Source organism: Idiotropiscis lumnitzeri, chromosome 1 (genome assembly GCF_059441095.1).
Source record: "Idiotropiscis lumnitzeri isolate Australia: NSW breed Sydney's pygmy pipehorse chromosome 1, RoL_Ilum_1.0, whole genome shotgun sequence".
Classification (NCBI taxonomy): Eukaryota; Metazoa; Chordata; class Actinopteri; order Syngnathiformes; family Syngnathidae; genus Idiotropiscis; species Idiotropiscis lumnitzeri.
The window spans coordinates 25,077,880-25,095,982 of NC_142391.1; the positions used below are offsets into that span (position 1 = coordinate 25,077,880).

General features: G+C 41.0%; 1 protein-coding gene across 4 annotated transcripts in view; it reads right to left on the reverse strand.

The window, feature by feature from the left end:
- Window positions 1-1,177: 1,177 nt before the first annotated feature.
- Window positions 1,178-18,103, reverse strand: part of vps13a (vacuolar protein sorting 13 homolog A) — a 33,962-nt gene continuing 17,036 nt past the window's right edge. The window contains exons 39-76 of one of the 4 annotated variants that reach the window (XM_088291689.1): window positions 17,821-17,993; window positions 17,604-17,747; window positions 17,042-17,251; window positions 16,823-16,966; window positions 16,228-16,329; window positions 15,677-15,829; window positions 15,357-15,615; window positions 14,331-14,491; window positions 14,149-14,252; window positions 13,397-13,697; window positions 13,188-13,324; window positions 11,898-12,192; window positions 11,724-11,828; window positions 11,181-11,327; window positions 10,490-10,621; window positions 10,259-10,389; window positions 9,547-9,615; window positions 9,083-9,215; window positions 8,695-8,752; window positions 8,433-8,604; window positions 8,216-8,369; window positions 7,834-7,980; window positions 7,659-7,740; window positions 7,519-7,588; window positions 6,992-7,106; window positions 6,796-6,909; window positions 6,079-6,224; window positions 5,915-5,996; window positions 5,729-5,842; window positions 5,573-5,648; window positions 5,182-5,345; window positions 5,061-5,106; window positions 4,864-4,987; window positions 4,631-4,745; window positions 2,753-2,838; window positions 2,548-2,671; window positions 1,842-1,916; window positions 1,178-1,766 (exon numbers count right to left, since the gene is read on the reverse strand). In XM_088291689.1, the coding sequence (XP_088147815.1) occupies window positions 1,716-1,766; window positions 1,842-1,916; window positions 2,548-2,671; window positions 2,753-2,838; window positions 4,631-4,745; window positions 4,864-4,987; window positions 5,061-5,106; window positions 5,182-5,345; window positions 5,573-5,648; window positions 5,729-5,842; window positions 5,915-5,996; window positions 6,079-6,224; window positions 6,796-6,909; window positions 6,992-7,106; window positions 7,519-7,588; window positions 7,659-7,740; window positions 7,834-7,980; window positions 8,216-8,369; window positions 8,433-8,604; window positions 8,695-8,752; window positions 9,083-9,215; window positions 9,547-9,615; window positions 10,259-10,389; window positions 10,490-10,621; window positions 11,181-11,327; window positions 11,724-11,828; window positions 11,898-12,192; window positions 13,188-13,324; window positions 13,397-13,697; window positions 14,149-14,252; window positions 14,331-14,491; window positions 15,357-15,615; window positions 15,677-15,829; window positions 16,228-16,329; window positions 16,823-16,966; window positions 17,042-17,251; window positions 17,604-17,747; window positions 17,821-17,993 (5,015 nt within the window). In that variant the 3' untranslated portion in view covers window positions 1,178-1,715. The other 3 variants (XM_088291679.1, XM_088291698.1, XM_088291707.1) reach the window with 3 other exon arrangements.

Genomic DNA, 18,103 nt, shown 5'->3' on the forward strand with positions numbered 1-18,103 from the left:
TCAGGCTATTGTGTGAATCCGTTTCGGTAAAGTACATGCGGCACTTTTTTCAATTTTATCTACATATTTTACAAAAAAATATTTGGATTATGGTGAAAAAGAAAAACAAAGCAGGGTGCATGTCTAAACTCCGATAAGCAAAAAAAATATGATTTATGAAATCTAACAAATTGAGTCCATGTTCGGCCTAGAAAAATAAGTTACAATCAAATAATCATCCTAAAACTGCATTCCGTGTATGGCGTTTAGGGCCTCGTCAGGATGCATCGGCAGCTCAGGAGTTCATCCTGGAGATGTACCAGGAACAAAACCCGGATCAGAAGAAGCAGCTCTACCCGCACTTCACCTGCGCCACCGACACGGAGAACATTCGCTTTGTGTTCGCCGCCGTCAAGGACACCATCCTCAGACAGAACCTTCAGGTCTTCAACCTGCTCTAAACTGCTCTATTTTTTTTTTCCCACTCAAGCCATGATTATTTGGGACGAAACATCTATTGGAGTACAGGCCATTATTTGAGAATCTGTTTATAATAAAGTTGAGGGCTTGGCATTTATGTGAGCAAGGGTCCATTATTTTGGGACATAGTTTCACCTCTTTGTGTTCATTTACCATACATAATTTTTTTCTGCACTTGTTTTAGTGTGTTCATAGATGTCTTTTTCCATAAGCTCCGTCCTTGTTGGTGCCTTACTAATTATGCAACGCTTAAGTGAAATATCCAAAGTCAGGGCTTAGCAAAAATCTTCAGATTCTGAAAATAAATATTTGATAAACATCATTTACTCTTTAAAAGTGAGTTTTGAATCGTGTGGAAAGAGAAGCAGACGCGAGCACACTTATTATTCATTTATTGAACAGAAAGAAGCAGCCACTGCAGAGTACGTCGGAAAAAAATATAATAAAGCAAAACTTTAAATTGTTGCTAAGAATAAGGATTCCCTTTTTTTAAATACACTTGTTTCATTTTACAAACATGGTTGGTCTTGCATATCATTACTGTCCAATGAAAAGCATGTACAATATCTCCACCGTTTGTTTTACTTGGCATTTTTTAGTAAATAAAATAACAAACTCACAAAATCGGATGGGATCAGTTCTTATATGAAAAAAAAACTACGATTAAAGCCGTAAAAAAAAGAAGAAAAAAAAAGGACACAAAATGAAAGCCCGAATCTCCAAATTTTGAGATTTGTGTTTACGTCAAAACACACGCATATGCACACACACAAAAATGCAGATACAGGAACATGCTTGTCATTGGATGGTCACAACATGTGATACAAAAAACAACAACATTACAGTCTGCTTGCATTATACCCATTGTGTAAATTGATTTTTTTTTTTTTTACATATATTTATGTATATACATTGCCTACAAGATTAATATACAGCAGTTCAGTATAAAAATGGCATGCGACTTAATTCACACACTCCAGAGTTTTAGCTTGCGGAAATGGATTTAAAAAAAAAAAAAATACTGTACGAGTCGCTGAGTATCAAATTAGTCACCCTGTGAGCGTGTGACATTAAAAGTCAGACGGAAAAAAAAATATGAAATGCGCTAATTCTCTTTGTTAGTAAACTTGAGATTTGATTTGACGGACTCGTTGTAAAACTCGCACACACGAACACACACAAAGTGAGGTGAACAAACAAAGGCACTGATGGATGAGCTCTATTGCGTGTGTGCGTTCCCATGTGTGTGTTTCCATTCAGTATTTGGGTAAACTGTCCATGGCGTCCTCCAGTTTCGCGAGAACCCACTGAAAAAAAAACCAAGTCAAAACCTTCTCATTCATTCTAACATGAAGAGGACGAACGTAAGGACGGCGACTCACCGTGGCGATCTCGGGCGTCCGGAAGTTGATGATCTTGCCAAACTCTTTGGCGTGAAACACCGACTTGACTCGCTCCTGCACACGTTACAAAAAGGGGGAGAAAAGATTTTTATTAGCACTAAAAATGTTTCCTTTAGAAATCTACATTGAATACAAATAACGGGAAATAAAATACTGAATTGAGGATGATAATGCAGGTTTGTTTCTCCTCCCTAAAAACTTTCAAAATAAAAGCATATGTTTTTATTTTCAGATTTTTATAAACACGCAAGAAATTAGAATGCTTTATCTCGAGTTCATTTTTATCTGAAATGAGGATATACAGTACAAGTTCGTCACAGAGGATAAAGAATATATGAAAGTCTAAATGAGTGGCTCAAGGACACTTTGACATGATCACAAGCGTTGAGGATCAAACTCACAACTTCTGGTTTGGGAGATGAGATTCCCCTACTGGGCCATAAGCACCGCTGACGGCATTGTGTCCAATGTTAGCGGGCTAACAAAATGTCATAATTTTTCATCAAGCCTTGCACAATATGGACGGACAATTTAGAAAAATTTTTTTCCTCAAAAATATTGCATATTAATCATGGGAAATATGAGCGATTAGCATTAACATTATGCTAACAATCTACAGGCTTTGCTATGTGCTTGTTTTAAAAAAACGATTATGATAACAAAGCGACAAAATAAAGGCGCACACCTTGGCCTCGATGCGAAGCCGTCGGTTCTCGATGATGGTGGGCTCCTTGGTGAACTCGTCAAACAAGTACTGCCACTCGCAGATCAGCTGACCGAACGTGCCAGTGGTCACAAAGAAAATTCCCCTTGGATGGCAAAAATGATCATCGTCATCATCTGAAGCGATAAATGACATCTTTAATAACAGAGCGGTAGTGAGCACTTACTTCTTGGTGATCATGAGGAAGTCCGAGTCGTTGACTTTAGCGTGAGCAAAGTAGCGGTATTTAGCAAACCGACCGTTCTCGATTCTCTGCAGAGACACACATCACACACACAACACACACGGGACAGAAAGTGACAATTAACATTGATGTGGAGTGTGGTTTCGTGAGCTTGTAGGTAGGGCTGAGAAACAGGAGACAAAAAAATGGCAGGTGGAGGTTGAAAATGTCCAAAACTTTATTGAGGAAAATGTTGGGGAACAAGATGGAGGATAGAAAACAACAATAGAAAATGTTAACATGGCAGAAAAATCAACAGAGATGGTGAAATGGTGAAAATGGGCATGAGGAAAATAAAGGTGAAAATCTCACATTAAGTACAATAAAACAAAAAAATGGAACTGACAAAAAGTATCTGAATGAAAATAATCACACAGTGCTTCACCAATATATCAGACCGCTCGTTTTCCAAAAGCCCCATGAAGTGCTTTAATGCAAATGCTTTCAGTGAGCACTCGACTTCTTACTACCTTCAAAGAGGAATAATTTGCTTCATTTTATTTTTTATTTTTTGAGCTCGAAGCGCTAGCTGTCTTCCTCATCCTCATCCTCATAATCCTCCTCATAATCTTCCTCCTCATCCCAATCATCCTCACTGTCAGTGAAGTCACTGAGGCTCAAGCTACTCTGTGAACAAGAGAGAAGGTCACAACATCAGACACACGACGACACAAAACCACGAGGCCATGTCTTGTGGTACGCAAAGTCCCTCGCTCACCGTCTGTGCGACCCTCAAGTCAGCGTAATGACATGACGGCAATCATAATAATAATTAAAGCACTGTTGCATCATTCTGACCTTATAATCCAAAGCGAAAAATGTCTCCTTGCAGAGATTCTGGCGTATGATGTCACTTCCAATACATTTTAATACGTCGCACGAACATGCACGTATTCCAACGTCATAACAAGCAGCACAAGAGCTTTCCCTGCTTCCTTTTCGCTCCTCAAATCCGTTGAAGGTACATCACAAAAACAAACAAAAAAATTGTTTTTACATTAATTTGTGTTCAATAAAACATTTACAGGACAGTGGACAGCTAACCAAGTTTATTTCTTCTATATTACTCTAAAAAAATCCTGATGCAGGTTGGCAAAATTCTTGCATGAAAGAGTTCAACACTACCAAATATAATATTAAGAAGAATAATTTGTAATAATTCACGCAAACAAAAACATTTTTAATAACGCTAATAAATGTATACATAAAATTACATGAATCGTAAGTAAGGACTTTAAATCAAACAACAATATCTAAATAAATCTGTGACTAAATCACGTAATCCAAAGCAAGCACATTACCTTAGAAGTGCACCAATAATACAGATTTTTTTAAATGTAAAAAAAAAATAAAATATTAAGTAATAAAATGACCTAATACAATGCACTTGTAAATATTATTTTTTTGCATGAATAAAAAAAGCACAATAAAAACAACTTGTCAAATATCACTTTAAAATTTGGCCAAAGTAAAAAATTTTAATATAACAATTTAAGTCAGACTACTTAAATTAGGTAATATTGAAGTAAAATAAAAAAAATAAAAAACGAACTCTAAAAAATACATCCAATAATTTTTTTTTTTCTTTTCCTAAGGTAGTACCACTGTCTGCCTCTAGAAGTAACAATGAGTCACAGCCTTGCCGGATTCAGACAACATCCAAAAAGAACAAGCACTTTGAAATGCTTTCAGCCCACCGCCCCAATGTTAAGCGTAAGTGTCAACTGCCACTGTAAGCATTGCAGCACAATTCAAAATGCATGATTATGATTATAGGGGGCAACACCTCTATTAGTTCACTGAGTACACAGCGGGTCCTACCTGAAGCATCTGACTTCCGATGCCCTCCCTCTTCTTGTACGGCCGTATGACGCCATCCTCATGGATGAAGCGAGGGGGGCGCAGGGATTCGATGTCCTGCGACGTCTCCGCCGCCCTAAAACGGATGCAAAATATCCACATGCATGTTAAACATCATCTACAGCAGCTCCTCGCATGCCATTTCAACTGGTATTAAAATATGTTAAAAAAAAATGTGGAAAAAGATTAGCAACCTCTTGATGCCTTGAAACGTGCTGCTGGCCATGTCGATGATGCCTCCGGTGGGCCTGGCGACGGCACCCACGAGGCCTTTCCCGAATCCTTTGAAGAAGCCAGCCGCTCCTTCCTTTTGTGCTCCTGCAAAGCGACATCATCACATAATTATCGAGTAAAACAACAACAACAAAGAAAACTATATAGTGCTGCCTACCTTTAATAGGTTTGGTGACAATGCCTGTTATTCCGCTGACGAAACCCTGAGCGGAAAACATCCCACATTAGCCATTGTTTCTTGTCAACACGTAAATGTGTCAGAGTGGTGAAAACCGCACCGAGACCAATCCTTTGCCGCCCCTGGTGAGACCCTCTCTGAGGCTGCTGGGTTGCTTATTCATGGCCTCTCGCCTCTTCTGCTGGTACTCCTCATCCATCGTCATAGCGGCCACACCCTTGGCCATGGCGCCCGTGATCCTGGAGGCCGCACCTGCTATGCCCCCTGTGGCGTGCATGGCATTCATAGTTCACGTTGTAGACTTGTTCTTATCATTTAAAACAAATGATGCGATAATACTGACAAAAAAAATGAGCAGCGTGACCTCAAATGGTTAAAGTTAATGATAATTCACGATTGTCTTAAAATAGGAAGACATTCATAAAAAACTCTTGGGACACCAATGAATTCATTGAAATTGGAATATAAGGCCACTAACTGTATTTGCTTACCTACAGCTCCTCCTACCAGAGCCTTTACTCCAAGCGCCATCCCTTCCACAAACTCCTCCGGCCCCTGGATCGCTCCCTGGGGAACACCGAAACCCAAACACAAGGATGTCGTTACAGTTGTGCACATTCATTTGACCGTTTGTGCGTTTTATTGACCTGATAGGGCTCGTAGAAGAAAGCCTCCACTCCCTCGGACAGCCCTCTGATCAGTCCGAAGGGATTTCCCAGTACATCCAGACCCAGCACCAGTACGTACATTTGCTTGATTGCCTGAAATATACAGTGATATCTTGTCGGTCTCAAAAAATTTTGAGAACCACATTGCTAGATCACGATGGTTACCTGTTTGGAATAATGTCTGATGACTTCCCACTGGAGCTGCTGGGTGGTGCAGAACTGGAAAGTCAACTCAAAGAAAGCAAGCCTGACACAAACGGGATTCAATAATAGTGAGCCATTTGCCTTGGTGATGTCATTTGTATGTTCCATATTAAATGGGCGCATACTTGAAGACGACGTCCTGCACGTCGGTGAGCGTGGCGCCGATGCTCTTGAGCAGCAGGTTGAGCGACTGGACGGGTATGAGCTCCCTCTCCCTCTTTTCCTTCAGGCCGTCCTCGCCGCCCGTGCTCAGAGAGAAACTCAAGTGGAGCTGGTGACACACAAATGCAAAAAAGACTCAAACCAGGAGACTTTTGTTGTCGTTGGAAACAATGTGGGGATGGGGGATATGGAAGTTAAAAACGGGTAAAAATGTAAATGCTTCACTATGTTAATTTACTCACTTAGAGTTGAACCGATCATCGCCAAAATTACTAATGTGAATATTTAATTATTACAAGGAAAATTTCAACAACTTGAAAATAATTATTCACATAATTTATTATGCAATAATTTTCCTATGAATTAATTTAACTCATTTAAATCCCCCCGCCCCACAAAATTGTGAACATTTTATTTTTTCCCCCATAAATTACTTACTTAAACCATTAATTAATTTTCTATATTTTACAATAATTTACACATCTATTTATTTAACGAAACATTTTTTTGTAAATATTTGAACCAACAGATGAATATTGAGGATTTTTTATTTTATTATTTTTTTTAATTTTGCCCATACATGAATATACAATTTGTAATACATTTTCCGTACAGCTGGAAAAACACAAAGGAGATTAGTGAGTTTTGTTTTGTTTTTTTTCCATAAATTGACATTGTACCTTGATGGGGGAAATGTGGAAGTATTCGTAGAGGCTGATGGGCGTAGTATCAGCGGCTGAAACGTGGTTTAGCTCAGTCTTAATGTACTCCACATCTTTCTCAAACAATTCCACCTACAACAAGCAGTAGCATAGGAGCTAAACGGACAGAAGCACTCAAGCCATCAGGTCAAACAATACGAGGAGAGGGCCAGACCTCCAGTTGGACGCTTGCGATGCTTGCATCCTCTGGGCTGAACAGGTCCAGGATTGCGTAGAGGAAGCCCAGATCCAGTTTCAGATCCATTTCTTGGATTAGCACCTTGAAGTACCTGAGGAGAAGATGAAGAGTATAAAGCATTCCCGAGAGTAAATACGCACTGATAATTTATAATTATTTTAAAAGCTTTATGACCCTCCGCCGAGTCTTATTTATCTCTCCCATATGTTTATAAAGACTGTGTGAAAGCTGGGGCTATCAGATATTTAAAAAAATCTGATTATTCTGCAGATCATCCCATGGATTATTGTTATTGTTGTCCACTTGGGGTCACCATACTCACATACGACATTACAATATTTGTGACTTTTGCCTGCCCTTGACCGCATATAGGGCAACGCAAATAAATTAAAATAAATTCAAAATAGTGGCGCAAATCTTCAAATTAAAACTGACCAGCAATATAGAACGAGACTGTAAAGTGTCGTAAAGTTCAGAAATGGCAGTTGAAAGAGCATCCTTACTTGATGCGGGAGATGTCAGAGTGGCCTGCTGCCCGAGTGACGATGCTGAGATCAGTCAGTGGCTTTGGTTCTGGAAGAAATGGCCAAATACGTTACAAGAGACCAAAACCTCAAAGATAAGATGAGTCAGATCAACATACCTGCGTCCATGGTGACGGACTTTGGAAGCTTTACTGGGTAAAAAACGTAGGGAAAGATGGCTCCTGGGAGCTGATTCTGGATCTAGGCGATATAAGCCCAGAACAATACATTGAGGACACCTTGTTTTTTTTTTCTTTTTGAAATAAACCGGCTTCCCAGTGACTGCAGTCTGACCTGGATGTGGTGGATTTGCACCCGGTAGGAGCTCTGGCGCGGCGAGACGCTGTACTCCACCTTGACGCCCGGCAGGAAGTGCCTTCTGAGAGGGGCGTCGCATGGTTGCAGCAATCGCATGTCCGCTCCGTTGGGAGACAGGCACACCTGTCAGATAAAAACATGCAAAAAATTATGATTGAAACACTTTTTTTTTCTTCATATATTTAAGTAGCTAACAAAAATATAGAGGACCATGAACTAAATTTCCCTGAAAAAAATCCACACACTGAATTATTGAAAAAATACAATGCATATATAAATAAATAAACTAGGTCAATCACTTGGACTCTGTTATTTTATAAGTAGACATATACTGTATCGTTATCGATATGTGACCGACCTGGAAACGGTTTTCCAGTTCGACGATAGCTTTGTCAACGGGTCCGGAGTCAATGTATTCTTTGTAGCGTTTCTCCAACATCTCAGCCACTTCGGGGCCCACAGGCTTCCACCTGTTCTTCTTCTTGGGCTTCAGTTCCCAAACCACGTCGGAACTGCGACAGAACGACAGCGGTCGGCACAACAAATGTAACGTGACATGGGAGCAGGTGACGTACCTGGTGATCCCGATGAAGGAGACCTCCTGGCCGCTGCTGTTGTTCACCAACGAAACGCCCACGTTGTAGAGCGACAGGACGATTTCCTGCTCGGCCAGCTGCGCCTTCTCGCTCTCGCACAGCAGTTTGAATATGCGCAGCTCCTCGGTGAACAGCACCACGCGCTGGAGACCTAGGGGGCCACAGCCACACTTTTAGTTTAGGGGATCCGTTCTCACCCGAGCTTGGATGGGTGTGGTGTGAGATGCAGTTTTGACTTTACCTTCGTAAAAGGAGATAACAAAAAGTTTGCCTTCTTTCCCCAAGTCCTCACGCAGATCCTGTGGATACAAGACGAGGAGGGTTGTAACACTCTGTAACGGTGTCCAGCACTACTATATCGATTTGGGAAATTTGAAGCGATACCCATCCCTGGTGACAATCAATCAAAATTGCCAAATTACAAAAATGTTGCTTAATAAAAAAAAAAAATACAATACAATTAATAAAATGTTTCCTGATAAGAACACCAGTGCTCATCGTTCTGTACAAAGGTCAAATTGCCAATCGCTCAGTGTGCAGCCTTAGATGTGAATGTATACCCTATTATTTATTTATTTTTATTTTTTTTTAAATCCGAAGAGTCCGATGATTTTTTTTTTTACACGCACCTCTTCGCTCTTCAGCTTCCCACTGTAGTTGCCGCACCTCCAGCAAAGCTCCCTGGATCCCGTGGGCTTGGCCCAAGTGTAGTGCACGGCTTTCCCGGCCTCCAACTCCTCCACTTCTGCTGCCTTCTGGGAGCTGCACAGAGCAAAGAACACCATTAAACACTGGAAATTCTTTAAAAAAAAAAAAAAAAAAACTCCTATGATGATTGCAAACAACAGCAAGCGCATCATGCAAACATAAAGCACGACGATATGACAGAACCCAGCCACCAAGAATTTAACCCTCCAGTCCAAAGAAGCGGTCCAAACATTCAATCATGACAGAGCGGAATTTGAACGACTGACACAAAAAAAAAAAACTGGAAGGCGCATGAGGAGCAATTCTACTGGAAGATTCGACATTGATGACGACGGCACACTAAGGAACGCATTGGATGAGATCACACTTGTCCCCCTTTTTCTACCTGTCCTCCTCCACTGAGAAAGAGAGATCCAGCAGCTCATTGGGCACCCATGGGGGCTCTGTCTGTATGCTGCATGACCCACAACACACACACAGACAAAACGTGTGTAAAAAATATACGTACACTTGAAAAAACCTGCACAAGAGGGAAATGTCTCTACGCAAAGCACATCTGAATCAGGTGCACTTTCACAATTTCAGGGCTTCCTGCATACACTTGATTGTCTTGCGCTTTTATTATAGAGGCGGTAGCATGACCTCATTTATTCAGCGGATTCTCACGTGTTCAAACTGTGCTCAGTGTTCTGGGAGCACGGAACACCGCAAAATGCAACCACGACAGAGGCTGCAAGTAACAATGGGCAAATTCTCGCCCCTCCGTTTCAAGGGGTGAATCCTCCAAATGAGCGTCAAGGCGTGGGTTAAAAGCCTCACAAGTAAGCGCTGACATCGCTTCCACGCATGGGTCCATGAGACTTTGTTAGACATCATGTCATGCGTGGAAATGTCCAAACACTTTTGCATCAATCGTGGAATTGTTGTTTTATTGATTTATTTTTATTTTGTTACTTTTCCAGATACTCATCATGATATGCACACTGGCTAAAATATTTGACTATTGGACATGTTGAGATGTGTTATTAAAAGATCAATTTGGCAAAAGAATGATAATTAAAATGCCTAAAACACATTTCTGGGTGTCATTGTCTCACCTCTGATAGAACTGCAACTGATCTTTAGTGTGGTTGATGATAAGGAAGGGCGCTGCGCCATCGTGGTATTCGGAAAATCTGATGGTGGCGGAGTGCTCCGATACATTGACGTCTACTATGATACCGCCCACCTAAGAGCAATTAAAAAACAAACAAAAAAAACCCACAGTCAACTATGTGAAAATGTTTCCATTAATTAGTCAACCACTCCTCCATTTTATTTGTCCTTACGGTGTTATCCAAGTGCAGCAATAAGCAGTTCTCTGGACGAGTGAAGTTGATGGTATGAGGCGGAGATAGACAACCTTCAGTTCGCACTTTCAGAAGCTTGGCATCATTTTCGGGCCAGAACGGAATGGCAGACTAGACGGAGAATATGAACATAAACAAAACGAAGGAACTATTATCATTTTGACACATGCATAGAGCCAAACACTATTTTAAAAAGTCATAGATATTATGCAATATGAATCTGAGCCGCCACCCGTTTTAAAAGGCCAAGCGGTTTTACTCAATTTTAATTGTATATATTATATTGAATGGTGTCTATTTCATTTTCATTACAGTTAAGGGAGATAAATACAATTCACTTTTTTTGAGCATGTGAATACGCACATACTCAGGCTAGAGTATATTCACATACGGTAGACTCAGAAAGGTAAAAAATTATTATAGCTTCGTGCTCACACAACATTCATCTCATCTGCGTAGGGAGCACTGGCACATTATAAATGTTAATTCATTAGTTTAAAACATGATCTACCAAATGGTTGAGCCGGTTCATAAAAGTCTTTCTTACTTGCTTTCTTACCGTGCGCTACTTGTTGGTCAAGGTGACAGTTAAAATTGTTACGGTACACAGGAACTGTTTTCAATTGTGAAAGAACATGCATCGTAAGGCCTAAATATTTCAGGCGCTCACCTTTTCTGGTGGGACTACGGTCCAGCTCTCCTGGCCCTCCTCACATATGAACACCGTCTGCATGGTCCTGTTAACTAGCATGTAGAACGGCATGAAGGTCACGATGCGGGTGAGACTGAAGCTGCTCGTGTCGATCTTCACGCCGACCTGACGGAGATGTATTTGCTCATTGATACATTTCCTATAGTGTGTGTTTGTTCTCATGTGATCACCTCCACAAAATCAAAATAAAAAATAATGTCCTGATCGATTCCCCACTTACACAGGCTGAAGCGGACAAGGGCAACAATGCGCACATGAACCCCGACTGGTTATATTTCGGACATTTAGCTTTGCTAAAGTTATGTCAAGTCTCAAGAGGCAGAAGGCGACTGGCAGCAGGCCGGCAGAAAGCGGGCATGGATCTTTGGAGTTTGTAATTCGTCCTTTCAATGACTAGAGCGCAGGGGGGCGTGGCCATATCCCTCCCCAAAAGTAGGCGTTTTAGAAGTCGTCACTTATTCCCTCATTTCCTGATAGGAAAAAAAAAGACCAGGCACTCACCAGATAATCTTTATATTGGCCTTTGCATTTCACATCTCCGTAGCTCCCAACGGTATCCAAGGAAAAATCATCAGAAAGTTCACTCTCTGAGATCATAAGACGAACCTAAGGAAGACGAAGAACATGGTTCAACCTTTTCAAGGGTCAAATTTCTCAACAATTCACAAGCCTTGCCTTGTTGTTCTTCAGGAAGTAACGAGGTTTGAAGGAGAAGAGCAGCGGCATGTCGTAATCCAGCGGGTGCTTGCGGTGGATGTCGTCCGCCTTGTACTGCAGCAGCCTGCCCGTCTTGTTCACCATCCAGTACGGCGAGTGGATGGCCACCACCATCTGGCCCTGGTCATACTTGACGTGCACGGCTATGTCGAGCTCAGCCCGTCGCCTCTCCAGCCCCTCGCCGTAGTCCTCATCCTCCGTGCGGAGGGACTCGAACACGATGAAGGTGATCTCCTCCTGCTCGCTGCGTAAGCTGTTGACAACAGGATGCTTTATTACAAGTGAAACTAGAGAACCTAGAAACTAGAGAATTCAAAAGTAAAATAAACTAAACTTTTCTTTTATATGTAGCAGGTGCCCAAGCATATCATTCGCAAGCAGTATTTTTAAATAAAAAAAAAAAACACATAAATACATTGAAATCACAAATACATATATGCAAATAATTTATACATAAAAGGTGGAAAAATTACAGTGGACACAGAAGACTTGCATGGAAAGTGACATCTTAACATTGGTTTTCATTTTTAAACTAAAAAGCTAAAATTGTGATTAAAATCTTAAATAAAGCATATATTATTTAGACAGAGCAGCCGCACGTCATTTTATATAAAGGGGAAGTCAAGTCAAAAATGTGATGTTCTCTGTGGCCGCTCGAGTCTAGACACGGCATGAATAATATTGCATTGGTGGAATGTGAATTAAGTGGCAAAATACACCCGTTTTTATCTATCTCAAGGGCGGCCATTTTGCTGCTGTCACTGAAAATGACATTACAGTTGCTTGGGGCTCACATGACAAGAGCCAGAAAGCAGGTGAGCGGTGATTGGTCGTTACTTGAGCCCTCAGGCACTGTAATATCAAATGGAATATTAATCAGAATGCCGTGTTTAGACTAGTGGAGGTGCATAGAACATATTATTGCAAAGAAAATTTTGGACCCGACTTCCCTTTCAAATTACAATTTTCATTACAATTCAAAATAAATGTAATTAACACACAATAGTGACATGGGAAAAAAGTCACGTATAATTTCAGTTCATTAAAGTGTTTCCTTTTGTATTATTTTGAAAAAAAATCCAATAAAATGAATTCAATTCATAAAACGATGTGACAAGAAAGGCAGAAAATTGTCAGCTTCAAGTAAAGCATATTTGAATTTGATTGAATTGTTGAATTTTTGACCATATGGCCTACTTAAGTACACCGGCAACTGTGAGTAATGTCTATCTCTATGTGAAGTCAGACCTGTACTGAGCAGACCAGTCTTGAGCGAAGTAGTCAATCAGGCGGAGGTCCAGGCTGGACTGGTTGATGACGGCAGTGTGAAGTTGGGCGGAGTGGCCCGGGTTCAACGTGGCCTCTGGCCCACACTCGCTATTGTCCTGTTGAGTAGAAGACTGCAGTTTATCACAATGCCTTTTTCGTGTGTATGCAGACTCTCAGTATAGCCGTACATTGAGTTTGTAGGTGATGGGGTAAGGCAGCAGGTTTCGTAGCAGGAAACAAGGCCACAGGTGGAGAACAAAGGGCACGTCAAAGTTGTCCCCAACGCCGCCCGTGTCTTTAAACGTCACTGCATCCTTCACGGGCACGATGTTGACCGTCAGCACACCGCCCAAGTTGCCGCTGCGGCGGCACTTCTGCTGAATGTGAGTCTTGGGCTGCTGGAGGTTAATGTCGTCATAGCTGAAGCCCTCCGAGCACTCAAACTGATCACCGTCTTGCCCCGTGACAGGCTGGAGGCTCAGCTCAGACCTAAGGGAAAAGAAAAAGAGGTGTGACTGACAGAGAGATTGGCAAGAATTCATTTTGGTCACAGAATGGGATGTGATTATTTTCAGTTTCTTAGTCAGGATAATTTATTTATTTTCAAATAATTTCTTCTTTGATAGTTAGTAAGCGTGTCCCTGCTGAAATGCACTACTAGCCACTTGTGTTGACCATTTTTCGATTGCATGAGATACATGCAGAGATTCGGCGCACTAATTGACAAGTGGAATTCTGCAATTTGGTGATGAAGTGCTGCTGCTGTGAGTGAAAATAAAATCCATGCTACTATGTATTTGCATTCTATCGGACCGCCCTCTCAAAAGCCAGCAAATGCTAAATGCGCTTTAATTATTGATCCTTGGGGCTAGTTTGATGAAACCACATCATATATTCGTTACTCAGACAAAATGTGTAATACGTAAGTGTGTACAGTTACCTGTATGAGTCCAGAGGGACACAGTACTCCTCTGTCGGTAATGAGGTACCTAAATATGTTGACCCCTCAAACACTTTGAAGGGGATGGCGAAATGGTTGATGATCTGAGGAAAAGCAAACAAAATTAATCCTAAATACTCTGTGATTGTCTAACACACACAAACACTTGCGCGTCGACGTACCTGGAAAGGCGAGCGGATCTTGATGTACTTGCTGCCTTCCAAAGAATAAACCTGACACACCAGGAAGCGGGTGACCGCTGACACCTCATGCATAACGCTGTACATTCTCCGTCCAACTTTAATCAAGGGGATCATGCTGGCTGATGTGTGGCCCGCTGGAGCTGGATAGTTGAGTAAACAGCACAATATCACTTACAACAGTGACCAAAATATTTTATCAAGCTGACTGAGTATTTAAATACGCAAGAGTGCTTTAATATATGACGCATAAATCTAGCTGTTTTTTTCTCCTAAAACTAGTTAATTAAAATGCATTAATTTTTATCGTTGTTTATATATATTTATTATAAATAACATAACAAATGTAGAAATAATTGTAACATTGTTTTAAAAGTATGGACCATACTGGATCTCCCGCTGGATTCTTGAAATTGATCCCACCGAACATTTACATTATCAAGAGTTGTCTAAAATTTGTTGCATCGATTGAACTATTTTTGGTTGGAAAATGTTTTTTTTTTTTCTAATTCATTTGTCTCATGATATTGTTCATTGACTTGTTGTAAATAAAATAAAAATTAAATTTTTAACTAAATAAAATAAAAATTATATTTTTAAATAACTATCTAAATGTATTTATATTAATTTAGAATTGATTTTTAACATCCACAAATTTTATTTTTATACATTTGTTTCATGAAGTGGAGCTATTAAGCATATAAGGTTGTGCTTGTCAACCACTGCAACATAGTGTCTTGTGAGTGATCATTGGAGTGGGGCTGACTCACGTCGTGGTGAATTACTGATCCTAGTTTAAGCCGCAGAGAAAAAAAAATAAATAAAATAAAACAAATCTGGAAAACGGAAATGATCTAAATCAGTTTAACGCCACATCTCTACACGGGATGTAGTTCTCACTCTTTGCACGTGCGAATTTAAAAACAAATCTCAGGGCTTTTAAATAACACATACATGGTTAAATGAAAAAAAAAAAAATTTTAAACGAGTGTAAATGGTCTTATGTACTTGGCTGTATGTAGTAGTCCTTTTCACTAAGGGAGATCATCGCTGAGAACTGGTCCGACTCTGTGGTGACGGAATAGTCCATCCCAAGCGTTTGACCGTCCTGCAGCTCGACAATGTGGTCGTCGCTGTGCATGGCGATGGGGCAAAACATGTCGCTGTACTGGACAAAGACGGGCAGGCCCAGGCGGTTCTTCACCACAAAAGGAGCCTCGTCTTTCTGGAAGCACCCGGCCGTCTCCTTGGCAGCCTCGGCAAAAGCCTGTGGCGAAACAAATGTGGTTAAGGAAGGAGCATTTTGTTGGATATTTTTCTGTTCTCACCATGCCCAGATTACTCAGCATGGCAAGTCCACATTTGGAGAGGGTGATGTTGAGCTGGTCCTTGCTGTTGATCATAATGACAGTCTTGTAGTCTGGGACATTGTAATCCACCTCATCTGCCCATTCGATGTTCTTCAATGGTTTTGTTTTCATCTGGTTGTACAAGTTAGGAACAATCAGTCAGGGTGGTTTGATTAAAAATAAAAGCTTTCAAGTAAAAGTAATCATTAGCCAGGTAATCATGTTTGAAATTAGAATACTATCATAATTGATCAAAATTCTTTATCTGGGATTCTTGTGCCTCAAATCATTATTGGTGATTAGTAAATGATGCATGTGATTTTGTTATTTGTTCAGATTATTTTTTTTTTCAGATTACATGTTTGCTGCTTTTCTTATAACTTGTAGTGGAATGGATAGAAAAGTAACCAAAAAAATCCACATACCCTTTTTTTTTTTTTTTTTGATAATTCATTTTATCAACTCATCAGTCGGTAATGTAACAAGTATGACCGCATACATCTTTTGGCGACATGCGTGTGCATGACTACCTTAAATTCCAGTCTCCAGGGTCGGAATCCATCTCTCGTCTCATCCTCCAATGGCTCCAGCAGCGGCTCCCACACTCCCACCACTTCGTTGTAGTAATGAACCTAAACATTAGAATGAACATGTGAAATGGCTCAATCATTACGTCCCTTTTCTATAGCATCTATCCCTCACACAGGTGGCAGGTCTGAAGCCTATTTAGGCTGTCTGGATTTGGGCGAGAAGCAGAGAACACTAGTGTGACAGCATTTGCTCACACTGACACGACTTTTTGGCATGTGCGAAGAAATCCCACACAAGTATATTGTAGATTGTCTTAGTGTATGTCAGGAAGGCACACGAGCAACACACGGATGATATGTTATAATTAATGTTCAATAAAATGAATCAAACCTAATAAAAATGATGTTTTGTTGAGCTCCAATTCTGTTAAAAAAATAAGCCCCCCCCCAAAAAAAATTGTATTTGCACTCAAAGAGTCAGCACTTTATCACCAAACCAGCAAATGGAACATGTTTAGTGTGCGACTACATGGTTGTGGGCCACGCAGTGGACACATGGGCAAAATACAATAAGCCTGCGTCAGTCATGCCTTACCTCTAAATTCAGCTCACTCCTCAAATTGATGAGCGTGGACCAGTTTTTGACATCCCCCTGGAAGGAGGACTTTGCCAGAAGCATGGGCACGGTGCGGTGCCCCACGCCAGCCTCCAACGTTACACAGATTGATTTGATGTCCATCTGTTAAAGAAGGATGTGCAGCCTATAAAATAATTGGAATCATTCTTTCAGTCAAACTATAACAGAGGTATATACCTTAAGTGACTCCCCGTGGGGAATCAGCGGAGCCGCTGCTTTTGTGTTTGCTTCCCCCTGCTCCTCCAAGAACCACAATTTGAGATCCTTCCAGTCCCGTTTCTCCCACATATTCACAGGGACGGGACTTTCAAGCTCCTCTTTGGTCTCCGGGGTGGGCGTCAGGGCCGACTGGATGGTGATGACCGTCTTGATTATAATGGGCGAAACCTGGATAAAGTTTTAGATGGTATAAAATCCCATCAAGTTCAATATTCGGGAATATACATCCATCCACTTATGATTACGCTTGACCTCATTAGGATTGTGGCTGAGCTGGAGTTATAGCACTTACAGAAAAATTTGCATTTATAATAATTCACACCTTTACAATTTAAAATTTAGTGTGTATTGGCATAAGCACATCGCTAACCACAATGTTTACTAACCAGAGGCTGAGCTGCAATGTGCATCTCATGTTTTACAGACTAGATTTATGGCATGGAATTTTACAAGTGGGACCTCCGTACAGTAGCAACACATCCAAATTCATGTACACACCAAGCAAGCATTCAGCACCAACCTTGAGCGAGAGAGAATTAATAGAGATCTCCATAGCTTGCGGCGACGTCGAGGACTCAGAACTCTGAATGAACACCTGGCATGGCTGCAGAACTGTGGTCACGTTGTGTAGCCTCTTCTCTCTTAAGAACGGACACGCCACCACCTGAAATGGACACAGAAATGCTGTAAAAAAAAAAAAAAACACTCCGGCGCGGTACACAAACAACGTCAAAAACCTTGAGGTCTTGGATTACGGCCGTCATCTTTGAGCTCTCTGCGTCACTTTTCATGACTAGCTTGCACTGCGTGGTCATCACCAGGGCAGGCGCCTCAGCACGCGTCAGGTCGGCCACGAACACGATCTCGGGGTTTCTCACGACGACGTTCATCTCTGACTTTGACACCTCAACAGGGGCGGGAACTGAGATGAAAATATCAAGCATGACATGTCATTATTTCAGACATTCGGCTATTTCAGGCGCCAGAGAGCAGCGGTGTTATTATAAACAATTTTAGGAT